The following is a 19,531-nucleotide window of genomic DNA, read 5'->3' as shown; positions in this document are numbered from 1 at the left end:
GGTTATCTGCTGGTTGTGACCTGAGATCAGGTTATCGGCAGAGTTGTACTTGATATAGGACGATGTAACTATGTATTCCTTAATAATAATAGAAGTTTAACAAAACTAAAAACTAATCCAAACAATCCTACTGGGCACTTGAGCAGCCAGGCAGCTATGATGTAGTCGCGTCTTGTTTTTCAGTAAAAATTATGTGAAGGAACAATTAAAATCTTGGCTAATTTCCATCGGATGGATTGGCTGGTTCATTTAACATACGTACTCCACAGGACGAATTTAGTGACACGAACAAATTTCTGGATAATTTCAAGCTGGACATTCTGTCTTAGCTTTGGATATTACAGGGGTGTTCTAAATGCTTTTCTCAAACCTGTGTGAACCATCCTATTCATTTTTTTAATGAAAAAAAGGAATCTATTGCACACTGGCGCTACTGTAAACCGTCCTCCTTTTTTTCCCCAGTCTGGACATGTCCTGAAGATGTTCTCCCAAGATGCTGTTTCTGCGCTCCCCTGTGGCGAATCACTGTCCTAACCTCTTGGACTACAATCACATGGAAACACTATATTAGCTAACACACCAATCACCAGGAACACTAAGAAATAGGAGTACGTATCAGGAAAACAGGTTACTCAAAGAACATTGCACAAGTTAATTGGCCTTCTTATTAAACGGGAAGGGCGAAAATATCCGTGGCAATTTTCCATGTGACCAGTTGGATGCGATAATAATTGGGATTGGGTGTAACAGGTTCTTTCCTTATTGAAATGAATTGGGATCCCATCATATATAAATAACTAAAATCCCAAAGGGAGTTTGTGGCCCTGAAGTCCCTCCAAAATCTAGTTATAAATCACCCCAAACGTCATTCAATAGCCTGCATTGGAAGCTTGCACGCCCAAAAGTGGGTTTGAACAACGTAGCATAGATTCACAGTCAGCATTAATAACGATGAAACATATGGGAATGAACTTTTGCTCAAGACCAAACGAAAGAAAAATTGGTACATAGACTACCAATGGGTGTTTTCATGAAGGCATCTGAGGGTGCCTAAATGATTAAGTACAGAAGCATCAATAAGAGAACCTGTTGCCAGACAACTTACCTTGATGCATTGCCGCTTAAAACAAGGAATGGTGTTTTGCTGCGAACTTGAGCCTCTCTCATCTTCTCCGCAGACATTAAAGGTGTGTCAGAAGATTTCATTCGCTTGGTTTTCAACTCATCCTGGTACTTTCTCTGCCTTTTCTCCTGTTTTGTTTTACCTGGGCGCTTGCCATGGAACCTGTGCGAAAGATCCCGATATGCCTCCTTTGGTGTCATCTGGGAAGAGAAAAAACACATTAGTTCATCTAAGAAGTGAGCCAGAATCATGCATCATGTTGACTTAACGGTATCTGAAATCTACACATGCATATGTATGCAATAACAAAGACGGTTAACCAATGCTGCCTATTTCACTTGAGGACAGGCTACTAAAAGCTGTGACCCTCGCGTCGCCTCTCCCGCGGGCGGCACGGGGGGAAACCCTAGCGCCACCGCCACGACTTCTCCCCTCCCCTTCTCCTGCCCTCGTCGCCGCCTGAGACTGCCGCCGGCTAAGCCTGGGTCGTGGTCGAGGACGGTGGCGGCGAGGAAACCTGTCTTGGCGGCACTTGCGGCGGCGGGGAGCTTTGCAGTGGCGGCGAGGTGCGGCTTCGGTGGCGAGGGCGGCAAGGTGCCTGCAGCTGGTGGCGTGGTGGCTCGTGGGTTCGTGGGGGAGGTCCCCATCCCCGCTGCGCTGCAGATCCGGCGGTGGCGAGGTGGTTCCGACGGCTCGCGGCGGTGCGGGCGCTGGGCCCTAGTGGGGCGGCCGCTGCTAGTGGCTCGGCACGGCGTCGGTGGCCGGGTGTTGCTCCCCGGCGGCGAGGCAGGACCCCCCGGCGGTGCTCCGGCCTCTTTGTGTAGCGTCGTGGTGGCGCGGCTTCTAGGCTGCGGTTGTCGTCTAGGTGGGGCTCCCTGTTCGGGGTGGACAGCACACATGGCCTGCGACGAATGGAGGTGCGGTGGACCGGCTGGATCTGGCCGGGGGTGAGCTCGAGCTGTGCTGGGCGAAGGCCATGCCTCCGATGTCGCCGGAGCCAGCGACGGCGACGCCCATGGGATGGTCGCCGTTACCTTCTTGAAGGCGTCGTTTTGGTGCTGCTCTACTCCCCTCGACCAGACCCCATGCTCCGGGGGAAACCCTAGATCCGGGTCCTCTCTGATCCGGCGATGTCGATGCCTGGCATCGTTTCCCTCTTGGGGGCACCGCTTTTGGAGCAGGAACCGGCTGGAGGGACTTGTGGCTTGGTGTCAAGGTGGTGGCTGCCCGGGTGTTCGTTGGCGACTTCAGTGGCAGCGACGATGGTGCTAGGCAAAGGTTGGGCTGCGGCGTTGGTTCTGTTAGTCGGTCTTTCCGACGTGTCCGTTGGCTTTCCAGAATCGGTTGCTTCGTTGTTGGGGAGTCGGAGTTGCCAGCTCAGGGAGTGATGCGTGATGACGATGACTTGGTGGGAGCTTGTCCGATTTCTGGGGTTCTTCGGCGCAGGCCTTGCATATTGCCCCTCTGAAGCTCGCCATCAGAATCGGCGTCTTTTGTTCGCTTGCGAGGATGGCCGATTGTTTGGCATGGGCCGATACGAACTTGCGTGCCTTTGGAGGCGGTGTCCCCTTTCTTGGAAGCTGGTGGGGGAAGTCGGAGTCGCCAGCTCAGGAGGAGTGTTTGTGTGATGACGATGACTTCTGTGTGCAACCTCGATGGCAATCTTCCTTCGGTAGCGTGCGTTGAGTGAGTGTGGGTGGCCAGGTCAGTCAGTGTGGTCCATAGTGCGGTCATGTTTCCATGATGACGTTGTGGATGTTGTTACGGTTTTTGCCCGGTTTTCGTTAATTAACTGGGCAATTCTATTTCTTCTTAATGTATTGATCGAGTCCTTCAGACTCCGGTTCGGAAAAAAAAATGTTGCCTATTTCATTGCTCCTATATGTGGGATGGGAGAAACTGGGGTGAGAGTGTGCACGAGTACATACCGCTCGGCCAAATTCATCAGTTCTTTCTATGCGGATTTCTTTTGGTTCATCCTTGGAAACAACAAGCCTATTCTTCTTGCCCGTGGTTCTGTTTCCACCCTCGTTAAGCGTCCCCCGGTCCTTAAGAAACTGCAAAGCACCAGCCAAACCCTTGCCCACCGCAACTTCATGTAGAACCTCATCCGGTTTGACTGGTCTCTCTTCTCCATCCTTTATTGGCTCTTCAGTTTCAGCTTGCTCTTTGATCACCGCCAAGCCGCCCGTGCGATCTTTTGGCAGAGCACCTGAAGATGTGGCATTGCCATCTTCCTCCTTAAACACATCACACGCTTCTAGCTTGCGTTTTCCTACAATTGTTTTATAAAAAAAATACTAACATCAATATAATTGTTTGGTTAGTTAACTCCTGCAAACATATTTCAAATTCATTCACGAAATTATCCAATCAGGTTACCTTGATTCAATTGTAGTCCCAACACGAACTCTTCCATCTCTGTGATAACAATCTTATTACCCTGTGCACCGTCTCCTCTGCCCTTGTTTGCAGTAGCTAATTCTGCTGGGGCAGAGGGACCGCAAGCCTCAGCCTCTTCCTGCTCCCTGGGAACCTCCTGGCGCAATACTTTTGATGCCTCCTCTTCTTCAGCCATACCAAATTTACTACCCTGAAAATCAGCATTGGGTTTCCCCCCCGAGGAAATTAGTACTGCTAGTTTAGGGTAACTGAGACACCAAAATCGATGGGTCGACGCAATGTGAGCGCCAACAGATTATCCAGAGCAACGCAAAAACAAAAGTAGAGCAAAACTAACAACAACCAGGGGATCCCCAACAACCGGAGGAATCGGGCTAGGGTTTACTTACCAACAAAAGGGATCGCGTCGCCGGTCCGAGAAAAACGATCGGGGTCGCCTCCGTGTGATGCTAGTGTGGTGTAGGGGACGGGGGCTATATAGGGGGGAAGGCGGCGACTCTGGTGCTGGCTTTTTCGCCGGCGAAGAGGACTCGTGCGGAGCTCCAAGCGAAGAAGACGCCCAGGAGGCACGACCTTGATTGAGACGAAATCAAATCACGGGTCACGGGCGAAACGGTGCTGAGAAGGTTTCACGGTTGAATTAATATCCGAACCAAACCCACGTTGCGGCCCATGGGCCTAAGAAGCGGGCCGATCGTGTTCCAGAAGAATTAGACTGACGGATTTCCCAACAAGCCTGCTCTGATAAGGGTCAGTACTTTGTAATTTCTTGGATGTTCTAAAACAAAATGTAGTTTCTTGAAATTATAATCCAAGCCATTTTTACATGTAATGGTTGTAGAGTTTGTAGTATAAAATTACGAGTAGTTCTAGAAAATTTATCTTTGACAGAAACGACCTAATACGCTCGCTGTACCGAAGAGTCAAATCGCAGAGCTCGAAGGTTGATGAAACCACCACGACGAGCACCATGTTGTACGAGGGAAAGAACGAGTAACATATTCACAGGTGGTAAGCAAAGAAAACTTATGTCCCGCACGGTGTAAAGCTTCATTTCCGAAAGGCAATGGCGTCATCTCTCTCATATTGGTTCCTCTTCCATAAAACTTCGTACTCCCTCAGTTCAACAAATGGTGTCTTGATTTTAACTAAATTTAAATGCACATATACACTAAGTCATGTTTAGACACATCCAAATTTTGACAAATTTGAGACATCTTTTATTGGACGGAGGAAGTATTATTTATTGAAGATTTTCTTGATTCTACTGGTGTTAGTTGACACCAATGTCTATATACCAGGTTATTATCTAACTGTTGGCCCAAGGATATAACCATCTTAGCACAACACCCAACCTATCACCTATGCTTAGTTCTCACGGCTTGTTCTCTTGGTCGTCCTGTTAATAAAAATGTCATTTATTAAGTTTTTATTTGAAATTTCAAGAATTGGCTTATTATAAGATTTCCTTCAAAACAATAATGAAGGTTGTCTTGATGTGTGTTCTCTATTCTTGAAATGTGGAAACGTGATTGAGGAACCGATGGTGACATATGGACGATTATCCATTGCCGATCTTGGCCTTGCTTATCATTGCCATGCCTTCGTTGAGTATTGTTCCATCTTCCAAAAAAAGGAAAAGCAAAAGGATTGTCATATAGCGCACGCCATCCATGCCTCCACGTGCGTGAGGCGGCGCGCCCACCAGAAAAACGTCGACCGTCCGATCCAGCCCAACCGGACCCCATGCATAACCCGACCAAAATACCCTGCCCCCCGCGTGCACAAGTCTTCTCTCTTTCCCCCAAAGCATGTCACATTCTCCACAGTTACACTATTTTTCTGCCAGCCCCGTGCACAAATATCTTTTTTTTTTCCCTTTTTTCGAAAAAAACAAATATCTTTCTTTTCGTTCTTCTGTTTCAACCCTGTACTCGTCGACGAAGTCCGAGATGAATCCTGACTTCTTACTCCCTGAAATCAGGACGTTAAACCCGGTCGATTATGTCCTTAAGACTGTTTGGCACATTAGGAAAATGATGATTCCGGTCGGAATTTATACTTTAAACCCTGATCTTTTAGTCAAAGTTTGAATCGGGTCTAACCTTTTAATCCTTGGACAAATCCTAACATTACTGATCCGGATTAATTAAGGCTTTTATTCCTAGAAAATTCGTTTGGTGGACTGATCTCGCTGATGTGGCGTCAGGATTGCTAAGTAACCAGAGCCGTGGTTGTCGTCTTCTGACGTTGCTGAGCTATGACATGACCAGTCCATGGGGTCATCAAAGTTATTCGATCTGCACAACATGGTAATCTGATGACGGTGAGAGATCTTCGTCACATTATACACAGACAAAATGGTCGGAAATTATCTTCAGATGTGCTATACAAGTCGAGAACGTGCCAAAATCTTTAAAACCGACAAACTCGATAAGGCCGTCATCGATATAGACGCAAATCACGAGAATTTGTAAGGCTACTCATCAATCCAATAACCATGTAAGACCAGGGTTCGAAATTTAAGGATTAAAAGATTAGGGTAGTCAGGTTTTAAAATGGAATTTTCTCCTCTGCACAAAGCACACGAGGCGCCACCTACCCAGCCGGGCCATCCTCATCCCCGCGCGCGTTCCATCCACTCGTTCCACAAAAAATGGGAAGAAATCGCCAATGGAAGATCTCCTTTGTTGTCCAGCACGCATCTTACTGATTAGTAGGAGCTGCTGCCGCTTCCAGATCAGAGATTAGCTAGCTTAGCTGTTGAGCCATCGTCTTTCCATCCATGGCGCCCGAGTGTTGTAAGGCGCCGCTGCTGGAGGGGCGGGGGACGAAGGGGTGCGCGACGCCCGCGCAGACGCTGGGCAACATCGTCGTGTCCATCGTCGGCACCGGCGTGCTCGGCCTCCCCTACGCCTTCCGCACCGCCGGCTGGCTCGCCGGCTCCCTCGGCGTCGCCGGCGCCGGCGCCGCCACCTTCTACTGCATGCTCCTACTTGTCAGTTCCCCCTCTTTGCTCCACTCCCCTGTTCATCATGGGTTAGCCTGATTCACGAGCAAGTGACTGGCTTAATCTATTCGAATTGATTGTTTCTCGTGGAATTGGAATTCACTTCTCGTTAGTTGTGAAGCTGGATTGCAGAGACAAGCTGCGGGAGGAAGAGCTAGAGGAGGGGCAGCGGCAAGGGCAGCAAGACGAAGAGCGCCGCCATGGCAGCTATACCTACGGGGATCTGGGGGAGCGATGCTTCGGCCCGATCGGCAGGTACTTCACGGAGGCCATAATCATCCTCTGCCAGACGGGCGGCACCGTGGCGTACCTCGTCTTCATAGGCCAGAACATCAGCTCCGTCTTCCCCGGCTCCGTCCGCGTCTCGCCGGCCACCGTCGTCCTGGCGTTCCTGCTGCCGGCGGAGGTGGCGCTCTCCTTCGTGCGCTCCCTCTCCGCGCTCGCGCCCTTCAGCATCCTCGCCGACGCCTGCACCGCGCTGGCCGTGGCCGCCGTCGTCAAGGAAGACCTCGCGCTGCTGGCCGGGCAGAGCGCGTTCGACGGCGGCCGGAGCGCGTTCGCGGGGCTCTGGGGCGTGCCGTTCGCGTGCGGCGTCGCCGTGTTCTGCTTCGAGGGGTTCTGCCTCACGCTGGCGCTGGAGGCGTCCATGGCCGACCGGGCCAGGTTCCGGCCCGTGCTGCTCCAGGCCATCGCCGGCGTCTCCGCCGTCTACGTCGGCTTCGGCGTCTGCGGCTACCTCGCCTACGGCGACGCCACCAAAGACATCGTCACCCTCAATCTCCCCAGCACCTGGTCCACCGCCGCCATCAAGGTCCGCGAATCCATCAATAACTCGAAACAAAAATACAGATTAAATTCCACGGAATAATTCGATTTAGATCTGATCTGGTATGATTTGGGGATTGGGATGCAGGTGGTGCTGTGCGTGGCGCTGGCGCTGACGTTCGCGGTGATGATGCACCCGATCCACGAGATCGTGGAGGCGCGGCTGTTCGGGGCGGGCGGGTGGTGGGCGCGCCGCCGTGGTGATACCGCCGGCGCCGGAGCGAGGGGAGACGCAGTGGAGAGGGCGGCGCTGCAGCTGAGCAGGGTGGCGGTGGTGACGGCGCTGGCGGGGGTGGCGTGCTTCGTGCCGGCGTTCGGGGAGTTCGCGGCGTTCGTGGGGAGCACGGTGTGCGCGCTGCTCTCCTTCGTGCTGCCGGCGCTCTTCCACCTCCGCGTCGTGGGCCCGGCGGCCGGCGCATGGGCGCGCGCCGTCGACTGCGGCTTCTTGATCTTCGGGGTCCTCTTCGCCGCCCATGGGCTCTACACGGCCTTTTCACGCCCATGACAAAACTTGCATTGCGATGTACCTAGAGATTTTTAGGTGAACACATTCGTGGCTATCAATTACTCCCAAGAATAAGAAATGCCAAAAAAAATCCCCAAGAATAAGAAATGCCAAACAAAAAATCGTCATTCGGTACAAAGGAAATGTTATGTGCCAAATGAAACGGGGCACAACCAACTGCGGCTAGCTCGACAGAAACTTATGAAACTATTTTGCATTTTGCTACTTGAAATTACAAAGTTTATCAAAATCGTGGCAACACATATATCTGTCCAATACTGTTTACACAATTTAATTATTTGGTTCCCATGCGATAAAAAACCCGGCATACTGAGGTTTAGGATACAATCCTAAAATCTAGTACACCCTCCGACCGTATTATTTGTCTCAAATTTGCTCAAATATGAATGTATCTATGTTTAAAAAACGTCTAGATAAATGTAATATTTCGACAAGTAATTCCGGCCTGGCAAGTAGCAAATTTACATAAGTATTTTACCTGGGCCTTAAATTGTACTCAAAACAGATTTTTAACCGGAAGACTTGGACCGAAATTTCGGATATATCCCTTTCAAAAAAAGAAAAGGAAATTTCAGACATCTCATCAAAAATTTGTCGATTTTAAACCTTGGTGGGAAGAAATGTGACCGGGGCAAGGCTCTCCCTGTAGAACCCTGGCAGCAACAAGGCACTACTGCCCTTCCACATCCTGAGGTCAATCCAAGTCCGCGTGCTCTTGGCAGCCATGTCGTACAGCAAGATCAGGCCGGCATTCTGGACGACAAGCACGTCTCCCCCGATGACGCGCAAGGCCAAGGCCGTTAACGCCAGGCTATAGATTCCTATGACCTGAGGCACGGTGACCCTGAGGCGCCACGACCACCTCTCCTGTGCCGGCAGCCGCCTGCTGCCGCCGTAGTAGTAGTCCTCGAGTGCCCACACGTCCACGGTGCGGCGGGTCCCTCCCCGCCAACGCCGCCAGCTCCCCACACATCTCGAACAGGGTAGGCGCCTAGTAGCCGCCACTGCCGGTGGGCACCGACGGCGGCTCCATCAGCCGAAACGTCTCTGACACCGTGTCGAACGCCAACATCTTGTCGACGACAACGAGTTTCTCATCAGAAGCAGCTCCGGACTTATCGGTTGGGTGTGTTAGCAGGATTAGCCAATGCAGGATCCCGTGGAGAAGAACATCGCCTGGCATGCTTGGGGGCTCGGAGCACTTCATGCTGGCGTCGACGGCGAGACGGCGCGCCTCGGCGGCACCGGTCGAGAGAACGTAGTAGTTGCTGTTGCCGGCGGTGAACACTTCTGATCAGTGCCCATTTTACACTTTAATTCAAACCCATTTGGTACTGATCATGTTTGAATATTGGCAGATTTGAATTTGAATTTGAAATTGAAATATTTGAACCAAATATGTCCAAATCTGCCATTTTACAACACTTTGATATTTATATGCAGGTTTGGTGCGCAGAGCCACCTTTCTTCATCCATCAGCATGTATCAAGGACCAAAAGAGAAGAAACTAAAAAGCAGAAGAAAAAAAGGCCAAGTCATCAAGCTAAAAGTGGTTAAGTAGCTCCTTGTTGCTGCGTTTTTTTGCAAAGTTTGAACCTTCTGTCCATCAGCTAGGCAGCAAGGATTAAAAGTGAAGGGTTAGAAGAAGAAGACTTAGTCAACAACCTAAAAAGTAGAGAAGAAGGCAGTAGAAGCTGCCCTCAAATGCAAAAAGGTAAAAAAAGGTGGGATCTGCCCATGCAGCAAGGAAAAAAAGCAAGGGGGCTTTGTGCATAAGACAAAGTTTGATGTTGACATCTTCATGCAGCCATGGCACAACTGAGGGGAGTATAAAAGCAGAGCCAAGGCCTCCCATTCGAAGCATCCACCCTTGCCTCCCAACAGAAAAGCAGGCCAGCCCTGGGAAGGGCTGGCAGAAAACCAAGCTCCAAGTTCATCCTTTCCATGGCATCCAAGATCCAATCATGACCAGTGTTCATAGTTCTAGGCCACAAATCTCTCCCATGCCCCTTATATATGCTGATTCTCCCTCTGCAAAGCACTGTAATCCAAGTCAACTTCATCTCCTCTTTCCTTGTTTTTATAAAAAGTAGTTGTGTTCCTTGCCTCAGATCTGAATTTCTATCGTGTAAAACTTGTTTATGTTCATGTTAAATTTGTTCCTTGTGATGTTTGTGATGTGTTCCATGTACTAGATCATCTCATAGTAGTCCTAGTAGCTTAATCCTTGTGATTGTTGTTGTCTAAGTGTTGTTGTTTTTACTGTTCCTGTCAACTTTTGTAGTTCTCGTGTTTAATCTGTCGATCTGTGTTTGTTCAGGTTAGATCCATGTTTCTGTCATGTTCCTATATGTTTTTGTGATGTATTAGAGTAAAAAAGTCCAAATCTTTCCTCGCCAATTCCTCAATCTTCTGTCAACTCAATCTCATTTTCCTAAATTCTGAACTTTTCTCTCTAAACCTGTTGTTCCTCTGTCTTCTTCTCTAAATCTGCTCTTCTCCTCTTGTTTATTTCTTTCCCCTATCTCTAATCCTTCCCCTAAACCCATTCTTAACCCCTGCCAGTCTATTTTCTCATCCAAATCCAAATTCTAGCAATTTCTGTCCAAAGTCTGAATTTCTGTCCAAAACTCTGTTGTTCTTCCCCAAACCTTTTATTTCTCACTAAACCTGACCTTTTCCAACCCCAATTCTTGTTTCTAAACCTTCCCGCATCTCCTTCCAGCTCTACACCTTTTTCCCAACTCCAAATTTCGGCCAAAACAACAAATTCTGAATTCTGAATCTCTTATGTCCAAATTCTGAACTTTCCTGTTTCTGCACTAAGTAGCCACCTAAACCTGCTCCTAGCCCTCACCTTCTTTTTCTCCAATCCAGAAATCTTGCTGATATCTCTTCCCCAAGTCTTCCTCTTCCTTCTCCAAGTTGTCTCACCCTCCAAATCATTCTAGAACTCCTCCAAATTTCCTGTCCAAACTGCTAAGTTTTGCTGTTCACTGTTTGAAATTCAGACTTAAACAGTTAAAACATAGCTCTCTAGATCTGTTTCTAGCCCTCAACCCTTCATTTTCCCAGCCTAAATTCTTGCTTCATCCTCTTTCCTACCTCTTAATCTTGCTTCTATGCCTTGTCTCAACCCCAAATTCATTCTAGATCATTTCCTGTCTTAATTTCTTTAGTGTTAAGTTTTAATCTGTCCACTGTCTGTTTTCAACTCCTGAGAAAAGCAGATCTCAAATTATGAACAGTAAAACCAGAGAACCCAAAAGGATAGTTGAAACTTGTTTTTAATTGCTTAGTTTAGTTGTTTGCCACCCAAATTTGCTTGTTTAGCTATAAGATCTTGACTTGAAATCTCTCTTGCACACCAATCTCTGAGGAGAACTTCATATTTTTAATGCTATCACTGCGTGATTTGCTAAATTGCAATTTTCAGAGTTGATCCACTTCCTTCTGCTCCTCCTCGGCGCATAGCACAACACGCGGTACTCGCCCGAGTGGTGGGGATAGAATCCCAACGGCCGAAGGAGAGCGCACCGTGAAGGGATGGGCGACGGGAGGACGGTGCCTTTTGCCCCGTGGCCGGGTTAACGACAAGGAGCCTGTCGTCGCCTCGGCTCATGACGAGCAGCCCGTCACGGCAGTCCACGACGCCCGGGTCGCCGTTGAGCCCGAGGTGTCGGAACATCACCTTGCTGCCGTCGTCGTCTCTGACGATAGGGGCGGCGCAGATTTCGTCCAAGTAGTGGAACACGATGATCTCCTGCGGCCGGCGGAGAGAGTAGGCGGTGAGGAAGTACGGGCTGGTGGCGACGCGGCGCCAGTGCTTGCTCACGGTGCGGACGCGGAGCGCGGATTTTACAGGCAGCCGGAGGAGGATCTCGGTCAGGACGTCTTCGTTGTCCTCCAGCATGCTGATTCCTACGGCGGACATTGAGATCGTTGATGCGATTTTTAGTTAAGACGCAGCCGACATTGAGACATTGAGATCGTTGATGATCTGATTCCTTCGGCCCTACTAATAGTGCTCGTCCGGCCTGCTCCATGTCCGATTGGGATAAATTCCAACTCCGAGTTGTAGTTTGTTTAACGAAAGGTGGGCTCCTGGCCCCTAGGCCTGCTTGAAGGATTCTACTGCGACAGATGGGCCTATAGAAGGTACCCAGCCCAGCCCGCTTATGGTACGTGGAGCAAGAGAGTGTCCAGGTCCCAGACTTGATCCAGAGAACTCATGGGCCAATCTCACGTGGACTGTATGCGACTCGGTGACTCTGTAAATGGCCCCTAGCCCACTGAGAAAACAGAGTAGATGGCCTGAGGACTCTGTAATCCGTAAAACACGGAATCTTCTGTTGGATGCCATGCTTTCGATTTCCGAACGTAAATCTGATTCATTCAGGAATACTACTACATCGTCTCGATCTTGTCGGTACGTGTTTAAACTACTCGCTAAATTCAACTATTCTATAGGCATGCTTGCTCATCCATACAAGTGAGCTAATGTAGTACATACGTGATACGTGTTGTGTGGGAAGTGCGTGACGTGAACATGAAAGCCGGCCGGCGCTGAAGCTTTGCGTAGTTGTGCTTTGTGCTCGTATGGATTTAATGGCCCTGACTTGGCATCTTCTGTTGTCAAATTTTAGAATGTTTGACGGCGAATAAGTTTTGTACGTTCTATATTTTAAAACGGCTGACTAATATAATAGTACGTGACGTGCACGGATTCTGTTTAGTTCTTCCCTAAGCTATTAGCACTAATCAATACCTAGAGTCCTAGATCAAGTTGTGCATTACCGTATCTATGAGCGCCGGCTTGTCGGAGAGATTGAGAAGCCTAACGATATTTTCCCTGTTGAGAACTGAGCACCTTCCTTCAAGTACAACTAAGCAACTAAGCAACTAAGCAAGAGACAAGAAAATATAGTAGACAGATTAATTTAAGTACTCCAAAATTAGTATAAAACTGTGCTAAGTCTGAGACATTTATTATGAATCGGAGGAAACAACCAGTAAGGTTGTAACAATATAAAGATGGCAATTGATTATGCAGACGATCATCTCAACTGGAAAATGCACATATCCGTTGAAGCAGAGCACAACAAATAACTGGGGACGATCAGATCTCAAAAAACTTGTTCTTCACTGGCTAGTACACTGTACATTCTAGTCATGGGCTACTGAGTTCCTGCCGCTGAAGATCAGACGGGAGATAGCTGGGCGCCCCCTGCATGCATGTCCTGAACGGGATTAAAAGACGATGGACGTACAGGCTCTCTGCCACTCGTTAATCTAACAAAGGACAGGTACAAAATCGGCCAAAAATCACAAGTTTCTTACACATAGACGAGAATCCAGCAAAAGAAAACACAAGTCCTTGGCCTGGCCAACGTACACATGACACATGCCATGAGCAAATTAGAATTAACACATCGGGGCCGGCCGGGGACCTCCTCCTGAGATCATGCACAGAGCAGCCGACACGTCCCCCGGGATTCTGATCGAACGACCGGCAATTCTCCGTTCCCTCGGGAGCTCCTAGTTGACATTGAGATGGAGTACATGCACCCCAAAGATGTGTAATTAAAGGCGCTGTAGCATATGCAATTATATACTCCAGTACGTACGACTTATTAGTAGTACTACGTACACCTATACTCTGTACTCCGTACTATACTACTCCTCTCTGGTCTAGTAGCACGTAACATAGGTATTTGTAGAGCACGGCATAGTTCACTGGCTGCTTCAATTCAACCACAAGCGGCTGGACATGCATGCGAGGAAAGGTGCAATATATACTTACAAGACCAGAAATCAGCACCTAATTAAGGATGTCTAGATACAACCTACATGTCTGCATGTAAAACTAGAGAGAGTGGCATGCTGTGATTACCATGTATTTCAATTTTCAACTCATAATCTCATATGCCCGCAAGATCAAGCATCTTTAGCTTGTCCAATAATCCATAGTACTAGGAGTATGTAACACACACTAATTAATCCTACAACATCTGATCTTTTTTTAATTGAAGAATTAATATATCGTGTAAACAAGCATGCTGACTCTGTTTTCCTCTTTTAAAAAGCTTGGAACATGCTCTTGAATCGGTTAGGTCAGCATTTACTTCGTCTTTTGTAAGGTAGCAAGTTAAGGCCATGCATGCATGCCCATGAGGAAGGCCATGACTTATCAAAGGAAAAAAAAACAATGCATGCAAGTCTCTGGATGCATAGTACTCCACTCCACCACAATGCCTTGAAGCATCAAGGCCACATCTCCCCACGAACGGATATGGTAAAATAATAATGGGATCAGAGGTATAGCTACCTAGGCCAGGAGCCAAGCGAAGCAACAAACATATAATAATGCTGTTATACTCCAGCTAGGTAGGTAGTAGTTGATGTAGATGCATATGCGCAGAAGAGTCAGAGCTAGGCTATAGCATGCATATGTACTGTACTTCCATTTCCATGAGAGTGAGCCAAGCTGCCACGCAAATATTACTATGCATATATACCTCACCTGTACTCGACTGTAGCAAGTTGAATATGAAGATCAGAGAGGCATATGTGTGTGTGTGTGGGCATGGTAAGAACGAACGAACCGTGGAGCTCAGGATAGATAGCGCTTCGGACGAACAGATCGACGGAACCAGCAAGAGATCGATCGGTCGATCGAGGACATATATATGTATATATCGATGGCCGGTTCTCTTGTTGGTTGCAGTGAACCTAGGCGCTATCCCTCCTGAGCTTCAAGGATTGTTCCTTACCGATCTCGATTGGCTCTTTGCTCGATCTTCCTGCAGTGACCTTACTACTCCTACAAAAGTTCACTCTAACTTGTGTGGATTGCAAATTAAGGAGGAAGAAGAAACATATATACAGAAGGATCAGGCAATGGCTGGGTGTGTGCAAGAGAGAAGAAGGTGTATGATGTATGTGTGTGGAGAGGGGAATGTTGAGCCGCAAGACTTCCAGTGAAGTCGTTGAGCAAGTGAGGATGGAATGGCCCCAATGGTGGTTCGTGCCCTATTTATAGTGCAGAGCCTCTCTCTCTCTCTCTTTCTCATGCTTGTGTGTGAAATAAGACAACTGTCACATTTCTTGAGGCATCGCATGGGGGAAGGGAGAGGGAGAGGAGGAGGGGGAGAAGGGTCTATTGCTTGATCTTACATACTCTCCCTTGCTGTTAATTGAAGCAAAGCTAGGTGCACTACCACCACTGCATGCATGGGTGGCTGAGCTATGGCCGGCCTTCAAATGAATCCACAGATTCCACCTTGAAAAATACATTAAAAAGAACTACATGGATCCATGTTAGATCCTTTAAAAAAAAGAATAGTACAGCATTGATCCCTGCATAATAAAGTGTAGGAGTCACCACTTGGTAGTACTACCACCACGGCCTTAACTCACTCACCTTCAGATCTCTCGCCGTCCGTTCATGCGGTACAATCTTATTTTTGATTTCCCCCGGCCTGGCCCGGACGGTATGAATATGAATAACAAGGTGACGAATGCTAGAGACAAAGGCATGCACGCGTAAAATAAATGGAGAAACTTGGTACAGTGCTAGTGCTAGCTAGCTAAGCTACCGCCGTGCATGTACATGCAGTAGTAGTAAGGTGTGTACTGTCTGACAGCAGCAAATTAAACCATTCCCATCAATGTAAATCCCTGCGAGACGACCGGCCGGACGATTGACCACACAGAGCTAGATGCGATCGATCGATGGGGCATATATGTATGTGTTGCGAGCGAATGAATGTACCATATGCAATTGCCTGCAGCAGTTAAGTTTTGTACAAGCGTGATGATACTGTACTATATATGGCTAAAAAATGAAAGAAAATACTCTGTTTCTTTTCTCAAACGTACTCTCTCTGAATCTCTGATCCTAAATTACTAAAACCATGACAAAAATTTAGGATCTGCATTTTTTCGATCGTGTACATCCAGTTTCCATTAGCTACCTTGTTTTCATTTCTTGATGTTAAGAGGTATCAGAGCAATATAGTGGCAGATATTTCCTCGGAGAGTTGTGTTCCTGTACCACAACTCTCGGTGGAAGCGATGGTGCAAATCTTGTGATTAGACACAGCTGAGGTAGCTTTTGGTCAGGTATCATGGATCTAGCTTTTGGTTTATTTGCCCATGATGTGAGAAGGCCCTTGACCAGTTTAAGCATAGTCAAATGCCAATAAGACAAGCATGTCCATACATGCAGATGCATGCTCAAATCATCCCATCTTTGATCACTTCCCATATATACTCCGAGTAGCTAGAGTGTAAAAAAGGAAACAAAGTCAGCAGAGTATCTGAAATTGTAGTGCCTTAAGCTATTTTTTAAAGCTTTTGATTTGTTCCACGAGAAGAGAGGATGTGCAGTTACGTACTGTTCTGTTCTCTAATAAGCTTATTTTATATAGGATATTGCTAGAAGAAGATGGGACTTGGCTTGTAAGGAAAATTTCTCGACAAAGCATTGAAATCGATACATGAATGTGCCTAAATCATGTTCATCAATGTAGCATGTAGCACCCATGCACCAACAATCCAGTGAATGTTTGCAGTACAATCATAAAAAGATTGGCCCCCAACGGGAACTGCTTCAGTACGTACACAGCTGTGCCGGAGAAAATGTAGTACTGAAACTGTCACAAGTGATCTTCTCACCAGTACTAAATTCAAATCGGCTTAATAGTTAATACCCTCTCCATATTTCAAAATACTACAAGATATTTTAGATATGGACACAGTATTTTGTTTGTGATTGTCTTTTTCACATCAGAACTGAAGTACTGATTCATGCAAAATTTGTCTTTTTTTTCACATCAGAAATGTTGCTTACAAAAAACAGGGAATTAGCGAAGAAGAGGGTGGGGTATGGGGAGGGACGAGGAGACACAGATGCCATTGCGAGGGGGTCAGATTGACAGGAGATCTGGGCGCGTTGGTGCGCCGGCCATATCTCCTGATCAGGGGCACCTCGATCTTCATGGCAAATGTCAGTCAGATGGTGATCGATCTCCAGCTCTCCTTGGAGGGGAATTAAAGCGCATCTTTTGGCATCTTTACCTCGGCACCCATCTCATTCAAGGTATCATCTTTCGAGTCACAACTAGTACCCCTTGATTCTAGCTAAACATGCAATGTTTCACCTTTCCCCAGCACATCTGGCTTGCTTGCTTGCTGCATGCCTTTTTCTCCAAAACCATCCTACAGATATGCAGGCCTCTGCAATCTACTCATACATGAATCCAAATTACTCCTACTTAATTAAGCTTAATTATACCTAGAGTATATAGTAATAATTCCTGCATGGCCATTTTTTTTCAGATGAAATTACATGGAACTGCTAGCTGTTGTTGTACCCAAAAGCACAATTAACTGAGCAGCATTCACCTTTTGACCGAATTCACCACGCACTGACTGTGGCTACGGGCCGGGGGTGGAATCACTTTAAACTTGATGGACCAGATTGGACATAAATTACACCCATGTGCTCTTGAATTGAATCAAGAAGGGGTGCCCTCCTGGCCTGTACTCCGAGCTAGAGACACACACACTGACATATACCACACTCCTCAGCAGAGCAATAACAGATGGGGCGAGCATGCAGCTGTGGCTGTGTGATCGAAAAGGCTGCAGTGGGGGGAGAAAGAGAGGTGTGTGAGCTGGGAATTTCCCTGGCGCCGGAAAGCTCATTCCTGAGTCCATCCATAAGTAAATAGAGGAGTAAATGTTTATGCGCCCAACTCTGACAGCCCTACTGCTACCCCGGCCGGCCGGCCGCCCCCAGCAGCATCGCTACGTAGTACGGGTACGCCTCATCGCAGTAAACTCGCCACCACTCACTCCCCTCTTTACTTCTACTACATCGATCTCATGGATGTTAGTACCGCTATCATTGTTCGTTCAAAACCATTGGGTGCTTTTCCAACATGAGTTGCTGCTCAGGAGTGTATGATACAGTGCACGTACACAGTTAAGTTTAGCTTGGTTATACAATTGACCTTGTTTGGAATTTTAGGGAGTGTCTATTTCTTATCGGAGAGATGGTATTTTGTTCAACTTTCGTTAAAGTTGAACTAAATAACAGCCTCCCACTAAAGATACAACAATCCAATAAGGCCTTTACGAACAAACAATGAAATTATGGAGGAATAAGACATCCATGTACTATCTCCTCTTTGATGTACAAGGCGCATCTCCAAAATTAATTATTGTAACCAAATACTTCCTCCATCACAAATAAATGTACGTTTGGGTTTAAAATTTGTTCACAAAAGAGTGTATCTCTCTCTTTTCAAAGAACTTTAGACTAAGAAAAATTTCTTCTCTCTCACTGCACGGAAATCAAACCCAATAGCATTTTTTCATGCACTTAGCTCATTGGAGGTGGGAGAATTAAAAAGGAAAGAAATGGTGGTTGGCACCTTTCCAATGCATTTTCTATCTCAGTGCTTAATTTTCTTTAAAAAACCTCAAACGTACGCTCTTTATCGGACGGAGAGAGTAGGGCATATATACTAAAGTATTGGATCAATCATTAAATTTAATGTGTTAATGCATTGGTTAGTCAAAAACATCAGGGACATGCATTGAGTGGTTTAAGACGAGAGTTGATAGGAGGTGATATTATGTTTTGAGAAAAAGACAGTCGGTTTCCATTTGATTTGATAGAAACAGTCATATGTACAGCGGCTGAAAACGCGGGAAAAAAAGACGGATCATGTTTCAGGAATTTGGTGATGACCTTGTATACCAGAAAGGAAGTAGTATCTCACAAGACAGATAATTTTTTGTTACGTGTATCAACTACTCCCTCCGTCTAACAAAAGATGTTTCAAGTTTGTTAAAATTTGAATGTATTTAGACATGAGTTAGTGAATTTACTCAAAGTTGAGACATCCTTTATTGGACGGAAGACGGAGGGAGTAGTATAGAAAAAAAAGTAATGTGCGTGTATAGCGGCTGTGGAATACGGAGTAACTAATGTTATTATTTGTTCTCAAAGAGAAAAATTAGGGAATCCCAAACACATCGGGATCGATACAATTCAGATGAGCGCAAGAGAAGCCGCTGCGTGCCGGAAAGAAAGGCCAACAGGGCCTCTGGATTCAAATGTCAGGCGCGTGTAGGAAGAGTGAGTTGTCAGCCAGGTGTCCGATCGAGAGCACCAGTGGCTCTACGTACGCTACTGGTGCATGGACTTTCTTGGGCCAAGCCAGCCAGCTGACCCTGGGAACTTACGCCTATACCCACGCCCCTGTTGAATCCCGAGCGCCGTCGCTTCTCCTCTCCTCTCAGATCCGTACCGATCCCCAGGTCGATCGTCTTCTCCCTCTCGATCTCTGACTCTTTTTTCTTTCTCAATTGACCAATCTCATAGAGTAATTATCTGCACATTTGTACAGCCCCACTATGCTAATGGCACGTCAGCACAAGACCGTCCCATTCGATTGGAAGCAACAACTGTAATTCGTGTGCGACGATCAAAAAGGGGAACATGACAAATGTTTAGTTTCAGGTGTGTCTCGCTCGGTCCATGCATGGATGCTTCATCACATTGCACGCTACTACTGTAATTACAGCTGCAAGTCTCGATGGTGGCTCACTGGTTCGTACTCCACTCCGG

General features: G+C 47.1%; 3 protein-coding genes and 1 non-coding gene across 4 annotated transcripts; 1 reads left to right on the top strand and 3 right to left on the bottom strand.

Moving 5' to 3' along the window:
* Positions 1 to 194: 194 nt before the first annotated feature.
* On the bottom strand, positions 195 to 4,136 carry LOC100841075 (SART-1 family protein DOT2). The gene is made up of 5 exons (XM_010229476.2): positions 3,916 to 4,136; positions 3,506 to 3,716; positions 3,052 to 3,398; positions 1,106 to 1,323; positions 195 to 543 (listed from the first exon to the last, which is right to left on the bottom strand). Exons 2-5 carry the CDS (start codon positions 3,699 to 3,701, stop codon positions 531 to 533), a joined length of 774 nt encoding a protein of 257 aa, XP_010227778.1. The 5' UTR covers positions 3,702 to 3,716; positions 3,916 to 4,136; the 3' UTR covers positions 195 to 530.
* Positions 4,137 to 5,984: 1,848 nt separating this feature from the next.
* LOC100840771 (amino acid transporter ANT1) lies at positions 5,985 to 8,142 on the top strand. The gene is made up of 3 exons (XM_003559198.4): positions 5,985 to 6,524; positions 6,658 to 7,347; positions 7,450 to 8,142. The coding sequence occupies exons 1-3, from the start codon at positions 6,312 to 6,314 to the stop codon at positions 7,864 to 7,866; spliced, it is 1,320 nt and encodes a 439-aa protein (XP_003559246.1). The 5' UTR covers positions 5,985 to 6,311; the 3' UTR covers positions 7,867 to 8,142.
* Positions 8,143 to 8,878: 736 nt separating this feature from the next.
* On the bottom strand, positions 8,879 to 11,821 carry LOC104581942. Its single transcript, XM_010231132.1, has 2 exons — positions 11,425 to 11,821; positions 8,879 to 9,177 (listed from the first exon to the last, which is right to left on the bottom strand). Exons 1-2 carry the CDS (start codon positions 11,819 to 11,821, stop codon positions 8,879 to 8,881), a joined length of 696 nt encoding a protein of 231 aa, XP_010229434.1.
* Positions 11,822 to 14,464: 2,643 nt separating this feature from the next.
* On the bottom strand, positions 14,465 to 14,673 carry MIR390A (microRNA MIR390a). Its single transcript, NR_126861.1, has one exon. It is a non-coding gene; the product is annotated as a microRNA MIR390a (primary transcript).
* Between the last annotated feature and the right edge of the window lie 4,858 nt (positions 14,674 to 19,531).

This window comes from Brachypodium distachyon, chromosome 1 (genome assembly GCF_000005505.3).
Source record: "Brachypodium distachyon strain Bd21 chromosome 1, Brachypodium_distachyon_v3.0, whole genome shotgun sequence".
Classification (NCBI taxonomy): Eukaryota; Viridiplantae; Streptophyta; class Magnoliopsida; order Poales; family Poaceae; genus Brachypodium; species Brachypodium distachyon.
The sequence above is the reverse complement of the archived record's forward strand: the minus strand, read 5'-3'. Positions and strand labels throughout refer to the sequence as shown.

Coding starts and splice junctions, on each gene's coding strand:
- LOC100841075 (XM_010229476.2), bottom strand. CDS start 3,701: ATGGCTGAAGAAGAGGAGGCATCAAAAGTATTGCGCCAGGAGGTTCCC. Junction 3,399..3,505: donor GGGACTACAATTGAATCAAG/GTAACCTGATTG, acceptor AAACAATTGTAG/GAAAACGCAAGCTAGAAGCG. Junction 1,324..3,051: donor CTGATGAATTTGGCCGAGCG/GTATGTACTCGT, acceptor TTCTCTTCCCAG/ATGACACCAAAGGAGGCATA.
- LOC100840771 (XM_003559198.4), top strand. CDS start 6,312: ATGGCGCCCGAGTGTTGTAAGGCGCCGCTGCTGGAGGGGCGGGGGACG. Junction 6,525..6,657: donor TCTACTGCATGCTCCTACTT/GTCAGTTCCCCC, acceptor TTAGTTGTGAAG/CTGGATTGCAGAGACAAGCT. Junction 7,348..7,449: donor GGTCCACCGCCGCCATCAAG/GTCCGCGAATCC, acceptor ATTGGGATGCAG/GTGGTGCTGTGCGTGGCGCT.
- LOC104581942 (XM_010231132.1), bottom strand. CDS start 11,821: ATGTCCGCCGTAGGAATCAGCATGCTGGAGGACAACGAAGACGTCCTG. Junction 9,178..11,424: donor CCGTCGCCCATCCCTTCACG/GTGCGCTCTCCT, acceptor GGCACTGATCAG/AAGTGTTCACCGCCGGCAAC.